At 34.2% G+C, this 22089-nt stretch overlaps 7 protein-coding genes across 7 annotated transcripts; all 7 read left to right on the forward strand.

The window, feature by feature from the left end:
- Positions 1 to 1105: 1105 nt before the first annotated feature.
- Positions 1106 to 2317, forward strand: LOC116806025 (aprataxin-like protein). The gene is made up of 2 exons (XM_032741797.2): positions 1106 to 1331; positions 1397 to 2317. Exons 1-2 carry the CDS (start codon positions 1152 to 1154, stop codon positions 2195 to 2197), a joined length of 981 nt encoding a protein of 326 aa, XP_032597688.1. The 5' UTR covers positions 1106 to 1151; the 3' UTR covers positions 2198 to 2317.
- Positions 2318 to 3682: 1365 nt separating this feature from the next.
- On the forward strand, positions 3683 to 4897 carry LOC116806028 (aprataxin-like protein). Its single transcript, XM_032741800.2, has 2 exons — positions 3683 to 3910; positions 3976 to 4897. The coding sequence occupies exons 1-2, from the start codon at positions 3731 to 3733 to the stop codon at positions 4774 to 4776; spliced, it is 981 nt and encodes a 326-aa protein (XP_032597691.1). The 5' UTR covers positions 3683 to 3730; the 3' UTR covers positions 4777 to 4897.
- Positions 4898 to 6281: 1384 nt separating this feature from the next.
- Positions 6282 to 7482, forward strand: LOC116806027 (aprataxin-like protein). Its single transcript, XM_043215746.1, has 2 exons — positions 6282 to 6496; positions 6562 to 7482. Exons 1-2 carry the CDS (start codon positions 6317 to 6319, stop codon positions 7360 to 7362), a joined length of 981 nt encoding a protein of 326 aa, XP_043071681.1. The 5' UTR covers positions 6282 to 6316; the 3' UTR covers positions 7363 to 7482.
- Positions 7483 to 8877: 1395 nt separating this feature from the next.
- Positions 8878 to 9940, forward strand: LOC122322686 (aprataxin-like protein). Its single transcript, XM_043215749.1, has 2 exons — positions 8878 to 9077; positions 9143 to 9940. Exons 1-2 carry the CDS (start codon positions 8898 to 8900, stop codon positions 9842 to 9844), a joined length of 882 nt encoding a protein of 293 aa, XP_043071684.1. The 5' UTR covers positions 8878 to 8897; the 3' UTR covers positions 9845 to 9940.
- Positions 9941 to 11419: 1479 nt separating this feature from the next.
- On the forward strand, positions 11420 to 12634 carry LOC116806024 (aprataxin-like protein). Its single transcript, XM_032741796.2, has 2 exons — positions 11420 to 11647; positions 11713 to 12634. Exons 1-2 carry the CDS (start codon positions 11468 to 11470, stop codon positions 12511 to 12513), a joined length of 981 nt encoding a protein of 326 aa, XP_032597687.2. The 5' UTR covers positions 11420 to 11467; the 3' UTR covers positions 12514 to 12634.
- A 1362-nt stretch (positions 12635 to 13996) lies between these two features.
- On the forward strand, positions 13997 to 15211 carry LOC122322685 (aprataxin-like protein). Its single transcript, XM_043215747.1, has 2 exons — positions 13997 to 14224; positions 14290 to 15211. The coding sequence occupies exons 1-2, from the start codon at positions 14045 to 14047 to the stop codon at positions 15088 to 15090; spliced, it is 981 nt and encodes a 326-aa protein (XP_043071682.1). The 5' UTR covers positions 13997 to 14044; the 3' UTR covers positions 15091 to 15211.
- A 1352-nt stretch (positions 15212 to 16563) lies between these two features.
- On the forward strand, positions 16564 to 19425 carry LOC116806026 (aprataxin-like protein). The gene is made up of 2 exons (XM_043215745.1): positions 16564 to 16789; positions 18505 to 19425. The coding sequence occupies exons 1-2, from the start codon at positions 16610 to 16612 to the stop codon at positions 19303 to 19305; spliced, it is 981 nt and encodes a 326-aa protein (XP_043071680.1). The 5' UTR covers positions 16564 to 16609; the 3' UTR covers positions 19306 to 19425.
- The last annotated feature ends 2664 nt before the right edge of the window (positions 19426 to 22089 follow it).

Raw genomic sequence — 22089 nt, forward strand, 5'->3', positions numbered from 1 at the left:
AATAAATCTGCCTGTTTCTGCTATACATAATTTTTTATTTTGGTTTTAATTCTGTGCTAAATAATGTTTTATTTTGTGCCTTTTATTAGTGCTGTGACTTTGTCAAATCTTTGTTTAACAACAACAACTAACAATCAGGCTTGACTTGCGTAGTTGCATCGTTATTCTGCTAATATTTAGTTTTTGTATTTTATTTTTATTCCTTATCTTGGTTTTTTGTAGATATTTTCTGCGTTATGCTCTCTCTTCATTTCTCTCTCTCTCTCGCTTTTCGTTCCCGTTGCGATTCAAACTTTGCATCCGCTCATTTAACATTTGTCTAACATTGTTGTTGTGTGCTGGATAACATCCGTAATTTGTCAACCCTTTTATTTCATATACTTTTACTTCTTATTTTATTTATTTAAAAAAATTTCTAACTTAGCAATAAGTACTATGAATAATGTCTTATTATAGCATTAAACTAGGCGTTCGACTCGAGTCATCTTCATTCCTCGATTACTTTTTGCAGTGATCTTTACAAATTTATTTATTTATTTTTGTAATTAGCTAAAATGTTTTCAAAATATATGCTACATTAAATATTCCAATTTATTTTAATTTTTTTAATCTGATGTAGCGAAAAATACCAAGCATCCAATCAATGAAATAATTGTTTTTGATATTGTACTTCAATCAAAATTCAATATAATACGAGTATATATCTAATATAGTACAATATATAAAATGGTAAACTGTGTATATCAATTTTATTTATTTATTTATTTTATGGGTAACAGCGATTTCCTACCAGGTAATACAAAACTGTTTTATGTAGCTACATTTGCCTCAAATTTGTTGTTCTTGTCGAATGAGTAGGTTAAACGCGATTTCAGCTAATTATGTGAAGCTAATTATGTGAAGCTAATTATGTGAAGCTAAGGAGGCAATCTTCAAAGCGCTGTGACGTCATTAACGCTGATTTTTGGGTTGGGGGCATTGCAAACTGCAAAAATAGCAACCTTTTCTTGCGCTCATTTGGCTGAGCAAACAATGTTTTCAGCACTGTGCAGCTACATTTACTTTCAGTTCGATTAAAAGCTTTTAGTCTGATTCCTTATTTGAGTGCAGTTTGATCTGTTTTCTTTTTTTTTTCTTACATAATTAAGGATATGGAGGAACAAGAGAAGGATGTGGAATTTCTACGCGGCCTCTTGACCCGCAAAATGGAAACTGGCGAAGATGTTGTCCTTCAATCCGATCGAGCAGCTGTTCTGCGTAATGTAGATTGCCCAAAGGCTCAAATTCATTTCATTATTTTGCCCAAGCAGGATATTGCGTATGTGACTGCGGTGAATATACATATTATATATATATATATGTTATATGTTCCAAAAATAATTGTTTCTTGCTCCAGCTAACGCCCAAACACTTGCCTCTGCTAGAACATATGATGGAGCTGGCCAATCAGATAATTGAGAAAGAAGAATTGCCTTCGAGCAATTTTCGGGTTGGCTTCAAGATAAATCCATTTATGAATCGTTTAAATATGCATGTGATTTCCGATGACTTCTGTTCGGAGTACATGCGGCGCATTAACCAGTGGAATACCTTCAACAGTGACTTATTCATCACTTATCAGGCCGTATACGCCCTGCTGCTGACCAAAGGCTACATTGAGCCCTTGTCCGCCGATGTGATTGAGAAATTGCGGAGGGCGACCCCAGTGCATTGCAATCAATGCACTTTTATCACTGGCAATTTTGAGAAGTTTAAGGCGCATTTGGATTACCATTGGAGCAAACGAGAAGGGGAGCGAGAGCGTCTTCTCGGAATGGGCGTGTCAAATTTGACGCCATCGTTGGGCGAATTGCATTTGAATGGCACTCGCAGCAACTTTTGCGGAGCTGCTCAACCGAAGCAATTTCCATTTACCTTGCATTCGAATGTGAAAGCGCTGCCTCTACGCCATCAGCCAGGAATACTTGGTTCTTATCCCCCAAGATCCCTCAATATGAATTATCAGAAATCTAACCACAGCCCATCGAGCCACAAACACCCAGATTATAAGCCAATTAAGCAGGTTGTAAAAGAATCTCAGAAAACAAATGCAAATCAGGCTGGTGACCCTCCATCAAATGCTAATGCCAAACAAACTGTGGATCAGGCTCAAGATCAGCCAGTCAAAACAAAGCCATTTGTCAACAAAAAGAAATAGTATAACAAAAACAAAAAGCCCGCCTTGCTAAAGTACCAGGAATCCTGTGGAAATGGCAAAACATCTGCTGATGGCTAAAACTATTTTAATTAAAAACTTATATACATATACATATATATTTACTATATATATACATATATTTACTTGACGAACATTTTATTCAACACATTATTATTTTAATATATATTATAAAATATAATATAATATATATTAATATATATATATTTTTTTATAAAATAACCAAAAAATAAACATTCTAAAACGTATTTCCTAAAAATATATTTTCAGTTGAATTTTGGGGAAAATATATGTAACTTAATTTTACAAAACTACAAATTTAATTGTAATTGTTTACGCTTCTTCTTCATCGCTTGAAATATACAATAAATCTGCCTGTTTCTGCTATACATAATTTTTTATTTTGGTTTTAATTCTGTGCTAAATAATGTTTTATTTTGTGCCTTTTATTAGTGCTGTGACTTTGTCAAATCTTTGTTTAACAACAACAACTAACAATCAGGCTTGACTTGCGTAGTTGCATCGTTATTCTGCTAATATTTAGTTTTTGTATTTTATTTTTATTCCTTATCTTGGTTTTTTGTAGATATTTTCTGCGTTATGCTCTCTCTTCATTTCTCTCTCTCTCTCGCGTTTCGTTCCCGTTGCGATTCAAACTTTGCATCCGCTCATTTAACATTTGTCTAACATTGTTGTTGTGTGCTGGATAACATCCGTAATTTGTCAACCCTTTTATTTCATATACTTTTACTTCTTATTTTATTTATTTAAAAAAATTTCTAACTTAGCAATAAGTACTATGAATAATGTCTTATTATAGCATTAAACTAGGCGTTCGACTCGAGTCATCTTCATTCCTCGATTACTTTTTGCAGTGATCTTTACAAATTTATTTATTTATTTTTGTAATTAGCTAAAATGTTTTCAAAATATATGCTACATTAAATATTCCAATTTATTTTAATTTTTTTAATCTGATGTAGCGAAAAATACCAAGCATCCAATCAATGAAATAATTGTTTTTGATATTGTACTTCAATCAAAATTCAATATAATACGAGTATATATCTAATATAGTACAATATATAAAATGGTAAACTGTGTATATCAATTTTATTTATTTATTTATTTTATGGGTAACAGCGATTTCCTACCAGGTAATACAAAACTGTTTTATGTAGCTACATTTGCCTCAAATTTGTTGTTCTTGTCGAATGAGTAGGTTAAACGCGATTTCAGCTAATTATGTGAAGCTAATTATGTGAAGCTAATTATGTGAAGCTAAGGAGGCAATCTTCAAAGCGCTGTGACGTCACTAACGCTGATTTTTGGGTTGGGGGCATTGCAAACTGCAAAAATAGCAACCTTTTCTTGCGCTCATTTGGCTGAGCAAACAATGTTTTCAGCACTGTGCAGCTACATTTACTTTCAGTTCGATTAAAAGCTTTTAGTCTGATTCCTTATTTGAGTGCAGTTTGATCTGTTTTCTTTTTTTTTTCTTACATAATTAAGGATATGGAGGAACAAGAGAAGGATGTGGAATTTCTACGCGGCCTCTTGACCCGCAAAATGGAAACTGGCGAAGATGTTGTCCTTCAATCCGATCGAGCAGCTGTTCTGCGTAATGTAGATTGCCCAAAGGCTCAAATTCATTTCATTATTTTGCCCAAGCAGGATATTGCGTATGTGACTGCGGTGAATATACATATTATATATATATATATGTTATATGTTCCAAAAATAATTGTTTCTTGCTCCAGCTAACGCCCAAACACTTGCCTCTACTAGAACATATGATGGAGCTGGCCAATCAGATAATTGAGAAAGAAGAATTGCCTTCGAGCAATTTTCGGGTTGGCTTCAAGATAAATCCATTTATGAATCGTTTAAATATGCATGTGATTTCCGATGACTTCTGTTCGGAGTACATGCGGCGCATTAACCAGTGGAATACCTTCAACAGTGACTTATTCATCACTTATCAGGCCGTATACGCCCTGCTGCTGACCAAAGGCTACATTGAGCCCTTGTCCGCCGATGTGATTGAGAAATTGCGGAGGGCGACCCCAGTGCATTGCAATCAATGCACTTTTATCACTGGCAATTTTGAGAAGTTTAAGGCGCATTTGGATTACCATTGGAGCAAACGAGAAGGGGAGCGAGAGCGTCTTCTCGGAATGGGCGTGTCAAATTTGACGCCATCGTTGGGCGAATTGCATTTGAATGGCACTCGCAGCAACTTTTGCGGAGCTGCTCAACCGAAGCAATTTCCATTTACCTTGCATTCGAATGTGAAAGCGCTGCCTCTACGCCATCAGCCAGGAATACTTGGTTCTTATCCCCCAAGATCCCTCAATATGAATTATCAGAAATCTAACCACAGCCCATCGAGCCACAAACACCCAGATTATAAGCCAATTAAGCAGGTTGTAAAAGAATCTCAGAAAACAAATGCAAATCAGGCTGGTGACCCTCCATCAAATGCTAATGCCAAACAAACTGTGGATCAGGCTCAAGATCAGCCAGTCAAAACAAAGCCATTTGTCAACAAAAAGAAATAGTATAACAAAAACAAAAAGCCCGCCTTGCTAAAGTACCAGGAATCCTGTGGAAATGGCAAAACATCTGCTGATGGCTAAAACTATTTTAATTAAAAACTTATATACATATACATATATATTTACTATATATATACATATATTTACTTGACGAACATTTTATTCAACACATTATTATTTTAATATATATTATAAAATATAATATAATATATATTAATATATATATATATATATTTTTTTATAAAATAACCAAAAAATAAACATTCTAAAACGTATTTCCTAAAAATATATTTTCAGTTGAATTTTGGGGAAAATATATGTAACTTAATTTTACAAAACTACAAATTTAATTGTAATTGTTTACGCTTCTTCTTCATCGCTTGAAATATACAATAAATCTGCCTGTTTCTGCTATACATAATTTTTTATTTTGGTTTTAATTCTGTGCTAAATAATGTTTTATTTTGTGCCTTTTATTAGTGCTGTGACTTTGTCAAATCTTTGTTTAACAACAACAACTAACAATCAGGCTTGACTTGCGTAGTTGCATCGTTATTCTGCTAATATTTAGTTTTTGTATTTTATTTTTATTCCTTATCTTGGTTTTTTGTAGATATTTTCTGCGTTATGCTCTCTCTTCATTTCTCTCTCTCTCTCGCTTTTCGTTCCCGTTGCGATTCAAACTTTGCATCCGCTCATTTAACATTTGTCTAACATTGTTGTTGTGTGCTGGATAACATCCGTAATTTGTCAACCCTTTTATTTCATATACTTTTACTTCTTATTTTATTTATTTAAAAAAATTTCTAACTTAGCAATAAGTACTATGAATAATGTCTTATTATAGCATTAAACTAGGCGTTCGACTCGAGTCATCTTCATTCCTCGATTACTTTTTGCAGTGATCTTTACAAATTTATTTATTTATTTTTGTAATTAGCTAAAATGTTTTCAAAATATATGCTACATTAAATATTCCAATTTATTTTAATTTTTTTAATCTGATGTAGCGAAAAATACCAAGCATCCAATCAATTAAATAATTGTTTTTGATATTGTACTTCAATCAAAATTCAATATAATACGAGTATATATCTAATATAGTACAATATATAAAATGGTAAACTGTGTATATCAATTTTATTTATTTATTTATTTTATGGGTAACAGCGATTTCCTACCAGGTAATACAAAACTGTTTTATGTAGCTACATTTGCCTCAAATTTGTTGTTCTTGTCGAATGAGTAGGTTAAACGCGATTTCAGCTAATTATGTGAAGCTAATTATGTGAAGCTAATTATGTGAAGCTAAGGAGGCAATCTTCAAAGCGCTGTGACGTCACTAACGCTGATTTTTGGGTTGGGGGCATTGCAAACTGCAAAAATAGCAACCTTTTCTTGCGCTCATTTGGCTGAGCAAACAATGTTTTCAGCACTGTGCAGCTACATTTACTTTCAGTTCGATTAAAAGCTTTTAGTCTGATTCCTTATTTGAGTGCAGTTTGATCTGTTTTCTTTTTTTTTTTCTTACATAATTAAGGATATGGAGGAACAAGAGAAGGATGTGGAATTTCTACGCGGCCTCTTGACCCGCAAAATGGAAACTGGCGAAGATGTTGTCCTTCAATCCGATCGAGCAGCTGTTCTGCGTAATGTAGATTGCCCAAAGGCTCAAATTCATTTCATTATTTTGCCCAAGCAGGATATTGCGTATGTGACTGCGGTGAATATACATATTATATATATATATATGTTATATGTTCCAAAAATAATTGTTTCTTGCTCCAGCTAACGCCCAAACACTTGCCTCTGCTAGAACATATGATGGAGCTGGCCAATCAGATAATTGAGAAAGAAGAATTGCCTTCGAGCAATTTTCGGGTTGGCTTCAAGATAAATCCATTTATGAATCGTTTAAATATGCATGTGATTTCCGATGACTTCTGTTCGGAGTACATGCGGCGCATTAACCAGTGGAATACCTTCAACAGTGACTTATTCATCACTTATCAGGCCGTATACGCCCTGCTGCTGACCAAAGGCTACATTGAGCCCTTGTCCGCCGATGTGATTGAGAAATTGCGGAGGGCGACCCCAGTGCATTGCAATCAATGCACTTTTATCACTGGCAATTTTGAGAAGTTTAAGGCGCATTTGGATTACCATTGGAGCAAACGAGAAGGGGAGCGAGAGCGTCTTCTCGGAATGGGCGTGTCAAATTTGACGCCATCGTTGGGCGAATTGCATTTGAATGGCACTCGCAGCAACTTTTGCGGAGCTGCTCAACCGAAGCAATTTCCATTTACCTTGCATTCGAATGTGAAAGCGCTGCCTCTACGCCATCAGCCAGGAATACTTGGTTCTTATCCCCCAAGATCCCTCAATATGAATTATCAGAAATCTAACCACAGCCCATCGAGCCACAAACACCCAGATTATAAGCCAATTAAGCAGGTTGTAAAAGAATCTCAGAAAACAAATGCAAATCAGGCTGGTGACCCTCCATCAAATGCTAATGCCAAACAAACTGTGGATCAGGCTCAAGATCAGCCAGTCAAAACAAAGCCATTTGTCAACAAAAAGAAATAGTATAACAAAAACAAAAAGCCCGCCTTGCTAAAGTACCAGGAATCCTGTGGAAATGGCAAAACATCTGCTGATGGCTAAAACTATTTTAATTAAAAACTTATATACATATACATATATATTTACTATATATATACATATATTTACTTGACGAACATTTTATTCAACACATTATTATTTTAATATATATTATAAAATATAATATAATATATATTAATATATATATATTTTTTTATAAAATAACCAAAAAATAAACATTCTAAAACGTATTTCCTAAAAATATATTTTCAGTTGAATTTTGGGGAAAATATATGTAACTTAATTTTACAAAACTACAAATTTAATTGTAATTGTTTACGCTTCTTCTTCATCGCTTGAAATATACAATAAATCTGCCTGTTTCTGCTATACATAATTTTTTATTTTGGTTTTAATTCTGTGCTAAATAATGTTTTATTTTGTGCCTTTTATTAGTGCTGTGACTTTGTCAAATCTTTGTTTAACAACAACAACTAACAATCAGGCTTGACTTGCGTAGTTGCATCGTTATTCTGCTAATATTTAGTTTTTGTATTTTATTTTTATTCCTTATCTTGGTTTTTGTAGATGTTTTCTGCGTTATGCTCTCTCTTCATTTCTCTCTCTCTCTCGCTTTTCGTTCCCGTTGCGATTCAAACTTTGCATCCGCTCATTTAACATTTGTCTAACATTGTTGTTGTGTGCTGGATAACATCCGTAATTTGTCAACCCTTTTATTTCATATACTTTTACTTCTTATTTTATTTATTTAAAAAAATTTCTAACTTAGCAATAAGTACTATGAATAATGTCTTATTATAGCATTAAACTAGGCGTTCGACTCGAGTCATCTTCATTCCTCGATTACTTTTTGCAGTGATCTTTACAAATTTATTTATTTATTTTTGTAATTAGCTAAAATGTTTTCAAAATATATGCTACATTAAATATTCCAATTTATTTTAATTTTTTTAATCTGATGTAGCGAAAAATACCAAGCATCCAATCAATGAAATAATTGTTTTTGATATTGTACTTCAATCAAAATTCAATATAATACGAGTATATATCTAATATAGTACAATATATAAAATGGTAAACTGTGTATATCAATTTTATTTATTTATTTATTTTATGGGTAACAGCGATTTCCTACCAGGTAATACAAAACTGTTTTATGTAGCTACATTTGCCTCAAATTTGTTGTTCTTGTCGAATGAGTAGGTTAAACGCGATTTCAGCTAATTATGTGAAGCTAATTATGTGAAGCTAATTATGTGAAGCTTAAGGAGGCAATCTTCAAAGCGCTGTGACGTCACTAACGCTGATTTTTGGGTTGGGGGCATTGCAAACTGCAAAAATAGCAACCTTTTCTTGCGCTCATTTGGCTGAGCAAACAATGTTTTCAGCACTGTGCAGCTACATTTACTTTCAGTTCGATTAAAAGCTTTTAGTCTGATTCCTTATTTGAGTGCAGTTTGATCTGTTTTCTTTTTTTTTTTTCTTACATAATTAAGGATATGGAGGAACAAGAGAAGGATGTGGAATTTCTACGCGGCCTCTTGACCCGCAAAATGGAAACTGGCGAAGATGTTGTCCTTCAATCCGATCGAGCAGCTGTTCTGCGTAATGTAGATTGCCCAAAGGCTCAAATTCATTTCATTATTTTGCCCAAGCAGGATATTGCGTATGTGACTGCGGTGAATATACATATTATATATATATATATGTTATATGTTCCAAAAATAATTGTTTCTTGCTCCAGCTAACGCCCAAACACTTGCCTCTACTAGAACATATGATGGAGCTGGCCAATCAGATAATTGAGAAAGAAGAATTGCCTTCGAGCAATTTTCGGGTTGGCTTCAAGATAAATCCATTTATGAATCGTTTAAATATGCATGTGATTTCCGATGACTTCTGTTCGGAGTACATGCGGCGCATTAACCAGTGGAATACCTTCAACAGTGACTTATTCATCACTTATCAGGCCGTATACGCCCTGCTGCTGACCAAAGGCTACATTGAGCCCTTGTCCGCCGATGTGATTGAGAAATTGCGGAGGGCGACCCCAGTGCATTGCAATCAATGCACTTTTATCACTGGCAATTTTGAGAAGTTTAAGGCGCATTTGGATTACCATTGGAGCAAACGAGAAGGGGAGCGAGAGCGTCTTCTCGGAATGGGCGTGTCAAATTTGACGCCATCGTTGGGCGAATTGCATTTGAATGGCACTCGCAGCAACTTTTGCGGAGCTGCTCAACCGAAGCAATTTCCATTTACCTTGCATTCGAATGTGAAAGCGCTGCCTCTACGCCATCAGCCAGGAATACTTGGTTCTTATCCCCCAAGATCCCTCAATATGAATTATCAGAAATCTAACCACAGCCCATCGAGCCACAAACACCCAGATTATAAGCCAATTAAGCAGGTTGTAAAAGAATCTCAGAAAACAAATGCAAATTAGGCTGGTGACCCTCCATCAAATGCTAATGCCAAACAAACTGTGGATCAGGCTCAAGATCAGCCAGTCAAAACAAAGCCATTTGTCAACAAAAAGAAATAGTATAACAAAAACAAAAAGCCCGCCTTGCTAAAGTACCAGGAATCCTGTGGAAATGGCAAAACATCTGCTGATGGCTAAAACTATTTTAATTAAAAACTTATATACATATACATATATATTTACTATATATATACATATATTTACTTGACGAACATTTTATTCAACACATTATTATTTTAATATATATTATAAAATATAATATAATATATATTAATATATATATATATATATTTTTTTATAAAATAACCAAAAAATAAACATTCTAAAACGTATTTCCTAAAAATATATTTTCAGTTGAATTTTGGGGAAAATATATGTAACTTAATTTTACAAAACTACAAATTTAATTGTAATTGTTTACGCTTCTTCTTCATCGCTTGAAATATACAATAAATCTGCCTGTTTCTGCTATACATAATTTTTTATTTTGGTTTTAATTCTGTGCTAAATAATGTTTTATTTTGTGCCTTTTATTAGTGCTGTGACTTTGTCAAATCTTTGTTTAACAACAACAACTAACAATCAGGCTTGACTTGCGTAGTTGCATCGTTATTCTGCTAATATTTAGTTTTTGTATTTTATTTTTATTCCTTATCTTGGTTTTTGTAGATGTTTTCTGCGTTATGTTCTCTCTTCATTTCTCTCTCTCTCTCGCTTTTCGTTCCCGTTGCGATTCAAACTTTGCATCCGCTCATTTAACATTTGTCTAACATTGTTGTTGTGTGCTGGATAACATCCGTAATTTGTCAACCCTTTTATTTCATATACTTTTACTTCTTATTTTATTTATTTAAAAAAATTTCTAACTTAGCAATAAGTACTATGAATAATGTCTTATTATAGCATTAAACTAGGCGTTCGACTCGAGTCATCTTCATTCCTCGATTACTTTTTGCAGTGATCTTTACAAATTTATTTATTTATTTTTGTAATTAGCTAAAATGTTTTCAAAATATATGCTACATTAAATATTCCAATTTATTTTAATTTTTTTAATCTGATGTAGCGAAAAATACCAAGCATCCAATCAATGAAATAATTGTTTTTGATATTGTACTTCAATCAAAATTCAATATAATACGAGTATATATCTAATATAGTACAATATATAAAATGGTAAACTGTGTATATCAATTTTATTTATTTATTTATTTTATGGGTAACAGCGATTTCCTACCAGGTAATACAAAACTGTTTTATGTAGCTACATTTGCCTCAAATTTGTTGTTCTTGTCGAATGAGTAGGTTAAACGCGATTTCAGCTAATTATGTGAAGCTAATTATGTGAAGCTAAGGAGGCAATCTTCAAAGCGCTGTGACGTCACTAACGCTGATTTTTGGGTTGGGGGCATTGCAAACTGCAAAAATAGCAACCTTTTCTTGCGCTCATTTGGCTGAGCAAACAATGTTTTCAGCACTGTGCAGCTACATTTACTTTCAGTTCGATTAAAAGCTTTTAGTCTGATTCCTTATTTGAGTGCAGTTTGATCTGTTTTCTTTTTTTTTTCTTACATAATTAAGGATATGGAGGAACAAGAGAAGGATGTGGAATTTCTACGCGGCCTCTTGACCCGCAAAATGGAAACTGGCGAAGATGTTGTCCTTCAATCCGATCGAGCAGCTGTTCTGCGTAATGTAGATTGCCCAAAGGCTCAAATTCATTTCATTATTTTGCCCAAGCAGGATATTGCGTATGTGACTGCGGTGAATATACATATTATATATATATATATGTTATATGTTCCAAAAATAATTGTTTCTTGCTCCAGCTAACGCCCAAACACTTGCCTCTGCTAGAACATATGATGGAGCTGGCCAATCAGATAATTGAGAAAGAAGAATTGCCTTCGAGCAATTTTCGGGTTGGCTTCAAGATAAATCCATTTATGAATCGTTTAAATATGCATGTGATTTCCGATGACTTCTGTTCGGAGTACATGCGGCGCATTAACCAGTGGAATACCTTCAACAGTGACTTATTCATCACTTATCAGGCCGTATACGCCCTGCTGCTGACCAAAGGCTACATTGAGCCCTTGTCCGCCGATGTGATTGAGAAATTGCGGAGGGCGACCCCAGTGCATTGCAATCAATGCACTTTTATCACTGGCAATTTTGAGAAGTTTAAGGCGCATTTGGATTACCATTGGAGCAAACGAGAAGGGGAGCGAGAACGTCTTCTCGGAATGGGCGTGTCAAATTTGACGCCATCGTTGGGCGAATTGCATTTGAATGGCACTCGCAGCAACTTTTGCGGAGCTGCTCAACCGAAGCAATTTCCATTTACCTTGCATTCGAATGTGAAAGCGCTGCCTCTACGCCATCAGCCAGGAATACTTGGTTCTTATCCCCCAAGATCCCTCAATATGAATTATCAGAAATCTAACCACAGCCCATCGAGCCACAAACACCCAGATTATAAGCCAATTAAGCAGGTTGTAAAAGAATCTCAGAAAACAAATGCAAATCAGGCTGGTGACCCTCCATCAAATGCTAATGCCAAACAAACTGTGGATCAGGCTCAAGATCAGCCAGTCAAAACAAAGCCATTTGTCAACAAAAAGAAATAGTATAACAAAAACAAAAAGCCCGCCTTGCTAAAGTACCAGGAATCCTGTGGAAATGGCAAAACATCTGCTGATGGCTAAAACTATTTTAATTAAAAACTTATATACATATACATATATATTTACTATATATATACATATATTTACTTGACGAACATTTTATTCAACACATTATTATTTTAATATATATTATAAAATATAATATAATATATATTAATATATATATATTTTTTTATAAAATAACCAAAAAATAAACATTCTAAAACGTATTTCCTAAAAATATATTTTCAGTTGAATTTTGGGGAAAATATATGTAACTTAATTTTACAAAACTACAAATTTAATTGTAATTGTTTACGCTTCTTCTTCATCGCTTGAAATATACAATAAATCTGCCTGTTTCTGCTATACATAATTTTTTATTTTGGTTTTAATTCTGTGCTAAATAATGTTTTACTTTGTGCCTTTTATTAGTGCTGTGACTTTGTCAAATCTTTGTTTAACAACAACAACTAACAATCAGGCTTGACTTGCGTAGTTGCATCGTTATTCTGCTAATATTTAGTTTTTGTATTTTATTTTTATTCCTTATCTTGGTTTTTTGTAGATATTTTCTGCGTTATGCTCTCTCTTCATTTCTCTCTCTCTCGCTTTTCGTTCCCGTTGCGATTCAAACTTTGCATCCGCTCATTTAACATTTGTCTAACATTGTTGTTGTGTGCTGGATAACATCCGTAATTTGTCAACCCTTTTATTTCATATACTTTTACTTCTTATTTTATTTATTTAAAAAAATTTCTAACTTAGCAATAAGTACTATGAATAATGTCTTATTATAGCATTAAACTAGGCGTTCGACTCGAGTCATCTTCATTCCTCGATTACTTTTTGCAGTGATCTTTACAAATTTATTTATTTATTTTTGTAATTAGCTAAAATGTTTTCAAAATATATGCTACATTAAATATTCCAATTTATTTTAATTTTTTTAATCTGATGTAGCGAAAAATACCAAGCATCCAATCAATGAAATAATTGTTTTTGATATTGTACTTCAATCAAAATTCAATATAATACGAGTATATATCTAATATAGTACAATATATAAAATGGTAAACTGTGTATATCAATTTTATTTATTTATTTATTTTATGGGTAACAGCGATTTCCTACCAGGTAATACAAAACTGTTTTATGTAGCTACATTTGCCTCAAATTTGTTGTTCTTGTCGAATGAGTAGGTTAAACGCGATTTCAGCTAATTATGTGAAGCTAATTATGTGAAGCTAATTATGTGAAGCTAAGGAGGCAATCTTCAAAGCGCTGTGACGTCACTAACGCTGATTTTTGGGTTGGGGGCATTGCAAACTGCAAAAATAGCAACCTTTTCTTGCGCTCATTTGGCTGAGCAAACAATGTTTTCAGCACTGTGCAGCTACATTTACTTTCAGTTCGATTAAAAGCTTTTAGTCTGATTCCTTATTTGAGTGCAGTTTGATCTGTTTTCTTTTTTTTTTCTTACATAATTAAGGATATGGAGGAACAAGAGAAGGATGTGGAATTTCTACGCGGCCTCTTGACCCGCAAAATGGAAACTGGCGAAGATGTTGTCCTTCAATCCGATCGAGCAGCTGTTCTGCGTAATGTAGATTGCCCAAAGGCTCAAATTCATTTCATTATTTTGCCCAAGCAGGATATTGCGTATGTGACTGCGGTGAATATACATATTATATATATATATATGTTATATGTTCCAAAAATAATTGTTTCTTGCTCCAGCTAACGCCCAAACACTTGCCTCTGCTAGAACATATGATGGAGCTGGCCAATCAGATAATTGAGAAAGAAGAATTGCCTTCGAGCAATTTTCGGGTTGGCTTCAAGATAAATCCATTTATGAATCGTTTAAATATGCATGTGATTTCCGATGACTTCTGTTCGGAGTACATGCGGCGCATTAACCAGTGGAATACCTTCAACAGTGACTTATTCATCACTTATCAGGCCGTATACGCCCTGCTGCTGACCAAAGGCTACATTGAGCCCTTGTCCGCCGATGTGATTGAGAAATTGCGGAGGGCGACCCCAGTGCATTGCAATCAATGCACTTTTATCACTGGCAATTTTGAGAAGTTTAAGGCGCATTTGGATTACCATTGGAGCAAACGAGAAGGGGAGCGAGAGCGTCTTCTCGGAATGGGCGTGTCAAATTTGACACCATCGTTGGGCGAATTGCATTTGAATGGCACTCGCAGCAACTTTTGCGGAGCTGCTCAACCGAAGCAATTTCCATTTACCTTGCATTCGAATGTGAAAGCGCTGCCTCTACGCCATCAGCCAGGAATACTTGGTTCTTATCCCCCAAGATCCCTCAATATGAATTATCAGAAATCTAACCACAGCCCATCGAGCCACAAACACCCAGATTATAAGCCAATTAAGCAGGTTGTAAAAGAATCTCAGAAAACAAATGCAAATCAGGCTGGTGACCCTCCATCAAATGCTAATGCCAAACAAACTGTGGATCAGGCTCAAGATCAGCCAGTCAAAACAAAGCCATTTGTCAACAAAAAGAAATAGTATAACAAAAACAAAAAGCCCGCCTTGCTAAAGTACCAGGAATCCTGTGGAAATGGCAAAACATCTGCTGATGGCTAAAACTATTTTAATTAAAAACTTATATACATATACATATATATTTACTATATATATACATATATTTACTTGACGAACATTTTATTCAACACATTATTATTTTAATATATATTATAAAATATAATATAATATATATTAATATATATATATTTTTTTATAAAATAACCAAAAAATAAACATTCTAAAACGTATTTCCTAAAAATATATTTTCAGTTGAATTTTGGGGAAAATATATGTAACTTAATTTTACAAAACTACAAATTTAATTGTAATTGTTTACGCTTCTTCTTCATCGCTTGAAATATACAATAAATCTGCCTGTTTCTGCTATACATAATTTTTTATTTTGGTTTTAATTCTGTGCTAAATAATGTTTTATTTTGTGCCTTTTATTAGTGCTGTGACTTTGTCAAATCTTTGTTTAACAACAACAACTAACAATCAGGCTTGACTTGCGTAGTTGCATCGTTATTCTGCTAATATTTAGTTTTTGTATTTTATTTTTATTCCTTATCTTGGTTTTTTGTAGATATTTTCTGCGTTATGCTCTCTCTTCATTTCTCTCTCTCTCTCGCTTTTCGTTCCCGTTGCGATTCAAACTTTGCATCCGCTCATTTAACATTTGTCTAACATTGTTGTTGTGTGCTGGATAACATCCGTAATTTGTCAACCCTTTTATTTCATATACTTTTACTTCTTATTTTATTTATTTAAAAAAATTTCTAACTTAGCAATAAGTACTATGAATAATGTCTTATTATAGCATTAAACTAGGCGTTCGACTCGAGTCATCTTCATTCCTCGATTACTTTTTGCAGTGATCTTTACAAATTTATTTATTTATTTTTGTAATTAGCTAAAATGTTTTCAAAATATATGCTACATTAAATATTCCAATTTATTTTAATTTTTTTAATCTGATGTAGCGAAAAATACCAAGCATCCAATCAATGAAATAATTGTTTTTGATATTGTACTTCAATCAAAATTCAATATAATACGAGTATATATCTAATATAGTACAATATATAAAATGGTAAACTGTGTATATCAATTTTATTTATTTATTTATTTTATGGGTAACAGCGATTTCCTACCAGGTAATACAAAACTGTTTTATGTAGCTACATTTGCCTCAAATTTGTTGTCCTTGTCGAATGAGTAGGTTAAACGCGATTTCAGCTAATTATGTGAAGCTAATTATGTGAAGCTAAGGAGGCAATCTTCAAAGCGCTGTGACGTCACTAACGCTGATTTTTGGGTTGGGGGCATTGCAAACTGCAAAAATAGCAACCTTTTCTTGCGCTCATTTGGCTGAGCAAACAATGTTTTCAGCACTGTGCAGCTACATTTACTTTCAGTTCGATTAAAAGCTTTTAGTCTGATTCCTTATTTGAGTGCAGTTTGATCTGTTTTCTTTTTTTTTTCTTACATAATTAAGGATATGGAGGAACAAGAGAAGGATGTGGAATTTCTACGCGGCCTCTTGACCCGCAAAATGGAAACTGGCGAAGATGTTGTCCTTCAATCCGATCGAGCAGCTGTTCTGCGTAATGTAGATTGCCCAAAGGCTCAAATTCATTTCATTATTTTGCCCAAGCAGGATATTGCGTATGTGACTGCGGTGAATATACATATTATATATACAGTGGCTTACAGTTCATTTCGGGCAGTGTCTAGCAAAAATTTTAAAGTGCTATAAAGTTTAAACAAAGAAACAAACGCAAAATGTTTAAATGCCAATTTGTTTTATGTTATATCACGTTTGAAAAGGAAGCTTCAGTTTTTATTAAAATATTAATTAATTAACTAAAATTAGTCAAAACTTAAAACATATCCAAAATACATGTTACAGTTTTTTTGGAACAGTCTTGGAAAAGTAACATATTAGGCGTATAAAAACTTAAATAAGGATGTTAATACTTAGTATGATATCCTTTAGCCTTAATAACTCCCCTTAACCTATTATTCATGGAAGATACCAGCTTCCGGGTCGTTTCTGGACTGATTTTGCTCCACTCATCCAGCAGAGCATTCTTGAGATCGGATCTGTGATTGCGGATGTTATTTTCCAGCAGAGCCCACAAATTTTAAATAACATTTAAGTCTGGAGACTGGACCTGTGGAATTATCATATGGGGGCAGTTCCAGATATGCCAGGACTGTACTAATCCGGACTTATGCTTGGCTGTTGTCCTGGTCGTTGTCGTGGTAGAACCGGAAAGTACGTCGGATTCCTAGCTTCTTGGCACTTTGGAGTAAATTTTCCTTGAATATATTGAAATACACACTCTTGTCCATTGTTGTTTCAAAAATCACCAAATTTCCCACGCCGGCTTCCGAGATACATGCCCATACCATGACACTTCCTTCGTCGTGCTTGACTGTTGCCTTTAGGATTTTGGGATTCAGCTCAGTATCGGACTGTCGCCACACATAATTTTGTCCGTCTGAGCCAAAAATGTTTAATTTGGGCTCATCTTCAAATATGGATGTGTTCCAGAACTCCAAATCCTTGTCCAAGTGGGTTTTGACGAATGCCATCCTAGTGCCTTTATTTTTTGCTCTTATAAAGGGCTTATTCCGTGGTACTTGGGCATTAAAGTCATGGTTGCGCAGAACCCGGCGCACAGTTTCCACACTGCACTTTTTCCCCATTTCATCCTGCACCTGTTGAGTCAGTTTTGGAGCCGATAGCTTGGGATTTTCCCTTATTTTCCTGATGATCCTCCGCTCCTCCTGTTCGGTGAAAATCTTGTTTGGTGCATTTCTGCCCTTGTCCTCTATCCGATTTTCGTCGACGAAGAGTCGAATGATATTGAATACAGTTGTGGTACTCAGATCTACCATTTTAGCTATTTGGCGATGTGAATATCCAATCTGGAAGTGTTCTAGGATGAGATTCCGTTGCTCAATGGTAGTCCGTTTGTCCATAGTCCTTGTTGGCTGGTGGCACCCGAGATGCAGGATATAACTAAACTGACTACGAAGGATTGGTCTATTTATTCCAAAAATAATCATCCCGGCGTAAAAAATCCGGGTTTTATGGCACCCAGGTGTCCATAATGCCACTGCCCGAAATAAAATGTAACCATAATTTCAGGTACTTTTTTACATAACCAGGCCTAGCCGGCGGGGAAACCCCAGTTTATGGGGGTCATATATTCATTATGGTGGTTAATATATGTACCTGCCACCGGTCTTTGGAATTTTTGAAAAATATTGGATAATTTGTTAATGGCAGGCAATTAAAGTTTTTGCTAGACACTGCCCGAAATGAACTGTAACACACTGTATATATATGTTATATGTTCCAAAAATAATTGTTTCTTGCTCCAGCTAACGCCCAAACACTTGCCTCTGCTAGAACATATGATGGAGCTGGCCAATCAGATAATTGAGAAAGAAGAATTGCCTTCGAGCAATTTTCGGGTTGGCTTCAAGATAAATCCATTTATGAATCGTTTAAATATGCATGTGATTTCCGATGACTTCTGTTCGGAGTACATGCGGCGCATTAACCAGTGGAATACCTTCAACAGTGACTTATTCATCACTTATCAGGCCGTATACGCCCTGCTGCTGACCAAAGGCTACATTGAGCCCTTGTCCGCCGATGTGATTGAGAAATTGCGGAGGGCGACCCCAGTGCATTGCAATCAATGCACTTTTATCACTGGCAATTTTGAGAAGTTTAAGGCGCATTTGGATTACCATTGGAGCAAACGAGAAGGGGAGCGAGAGCGTCTTCTCGGAATGGGCGTGTCAAATTTGACGCCATCGTTGGGCGAATTGCATTTGAATGGCACTCGCAGCAACTTTTGCGGAGCTGCTCAACCGAAGCAATTTCCATTTACCTTGCATTCGAATGTGAAAGCGCTGCCTCTACGCCATCAGCCAGGAATACTTGGTTCTTATCCCCCAAGATCCCTCAATATGAATTATCAGAAATCTAACCACAGCCCATCGAGCCACAAACACCCAGATTATAAGCCAATTAAGCAGGTTGTAAAAGAATCTCAGAAAACAAATGCAAATCAGGCTGGTGACCCTCCATCAAATGCTAATGCCAAACAAACTGTGGATCAGGCTCAAGATCAGCCAGTCAAAACAAAGCCATTTGTCAACAAAAAGAAATAGTATAACAAAAACAAAAAGCCCGCCTTGCTAAAGTACCAGGAATCCTGTGGAAATGGCAAAACATCTGCTGATGGCTAAAACTATTTTAATTAAAAACTTATATACATATACATATATATTTACTATATATATACATATATTTACTTGACGAACATTTTATTCAACACATTATTATTTTAATATATATTATAAAATATAATATAATATATATTAATATATATATATTTTTTTATAAAATAACCAAAAAATAAACATTCTAAAACGTATTTCCTAAAAATATATTTTCAGTTGAATTTTGGGGAAAATATATGTAACTTAATTTTACAAAACTACAAATTTAATTGTAATTGTGTACGCTTCTTCTTCATCGCTTGAAATATACAATAAATCTGCCTGTTTCTGCTATACATAATTTTTTATTTTGGTTTTAATTCTGTGCTAAATAATGTTTTATTTTGTGCCTTTTATTAGTGCTGTGACTTTGTCAAATCTTTGTTTAACAACAACAACTAACAATCAGGCTTGACTTGCGTAGTTGCATCGTTATTCTGCTAATATTTAGTTTTTGTATTTTATTTTTATTCCTTATCTTGGTTTTTGTAGATGTTTTCTGCGTTATGCTCTCTCTTCATTTCTCTCTCTCTCGCGCTTTTCGTTCCCGTTGCGATTCAAACTTTGCATCCGCTCATTTAACATTTGTCTAACATTGTTGTTGTGTGCTGGATAACATCCGTAATTTGTCAACCCTTTTATTTCATATACTTTTACTTCTTATTTTATTTATTTAATTAAATTTCTAACTTAGCAATAAGTACTATGAATAATGTCTTATTATAGCATTAAACTAGGCGTTCGACTCGAGTCATCTTCATTCCTCGATTACTTTTTGCAGTGATCTTTACAAATTTATATATCTAATATAGTACAATATATAAAATGGTAAACTGTGTATATCAATTTTACTTATTTATTTATTCTTTCGGGTAGCAGCGATTTCCTACCAGGTAATACAAAACTTTTTTATGTAGCTACATTTGCCTCAAATTTGTTGTCCTTGTCGAATGAGTAGGTTAAGCGCGATGTCAGCTAATTATGTGAACGAAACAAACATCAGGTAAAGTTGTTTTTTAAAAACGGTTTATATGTGTATACGAGTAAGCAATCAAATTTCATTTTATTCGATTTCGGCGCATGCTGACTGACTGACGAAAAAGTAGTTGAAAATCATTGGCACCAATAAGTTATTTGCAATGGCAGCAGTTGCTGGGGACGACGACAATGACACTGTTAACACAGCAATACAACTTTTTCAATTACTAAAAAAGTGGTCTCATATTGTCTCATATTGTCTGTTTTTCTTAACTTTCACAATTTTCTCCCTGCAATTTTGCAGTCAATTTGCTATTTTTTCCTGGTTTATTGACTTCAATCAGTCCTAGTTTCTAAGAAAAATTTTAACTTGCGGGTGATATAGGCTTTTGGGAACTTGGAAGGCGAGAATGGGCCAAACAAATTTACAATCCAAGTTTTCGAGCTATTACTCTTAATTACCTTCTTGGTATACCCTAATTAGTTTGCTTGTATTTATACACATACAGATTTTTCAATTTGAAAAACGACCAGACTCGCCACCAACCCTGGCGAGCCGTGCGTAGTGTGCTGTCAGCATTGTGGGGGGTATACAGTATGGGTTGAAGGCTTGCAGACTCCGACAAAAGAACCATCGCCGAATCGGTGAGATAGTAGCATGCCGCCTCAGTGCAGGACACAGCTGGAACGACAAAGGAGGATCATCATCCTCATACCCATCACGAGTGTTCAATTACAACATATTGTCCAGGAGACAATAAACAGTTTGTGCCTCATTTTTAATTCCTTCTGCTTAAGTATCAGATGAGCAAATCTTAAATTTATTAAGCAACTCAACAACCTTCAGTTTAAACCCCGATCATATTTGCAAAATGATCGAAATTACCTTTAGTGTTGCGGCCAATGGCCTGCTATATACATTATACTAATTCATGTTTTTTTTTTTATTATTCTTATAGATATTTAAAGTACTTCACCAATTTAGAAAATATTAATGTAATATAATTTAGTTTTAAAAATTGATTAGAATCTAAACAATTGTAATCGCTGATATTTAAACATAACGGATGGTCATTTCAAATTATATATATATATATAAGGATGATAGATTGATTTATTGCTATAGCTTCATCCTTTGTCAACCTTATCTTGGGCTAATGATCACATCGACTGGAGGACAAAAACAAAATTACAGTGAGTAAAATAAGTGTTTATTAGACAGGTACATACCTAATTATTTAAATATGCATAGGCATACTTATTAAATAATATATAATAAATTAGCCTTTGTAATGTATTTTTTTTTTAAATTAAGTAAATATATATGTTTTTTCATTAATCATTGAATAACAATACTATGTAGATAAGAACATTAACATAAACGTTTACAGGGCTTGACATATTAAAGTAATTGAAACTATACCGCTCATATAATGAAATTGTTCTATGAACCATAAGTAAAACAATGAAAATTTTAATTAATTATTAGTCAATCAAGTGATAAAATAATCACTAGTTCATAAGAGAGTGTAATTTAGATTTAGCAATGTAAACTGGTAGGCCATAACTTGAAAATTTGAAACACCATCAGATTAAGAATCATGTTATCACTTAGTACATATTTCATGAAGTCGAATATATGAAGTTTGTCATGTAATCTAAAATGAATTGCTAAGAGTTTAGTCTTAATCAGTC

Source organism: Drosophila grimshawi, unplaced genomic scaffold, assembly GCF_018153295.1.
Source record: "Drosophila grimshawi isolate 15287-2541.00 unplaced genomic scaffold, ASM1815329v1 contig_545, whole genome shotgun sequence".
NCBI classification, from domain to species: domain Eukaryota; kingdom Metazoa; phylum Arthropoda; class Insecta; order Diptera; family Drosophilidae; genus Drosophila; species Drosophila grimshawi.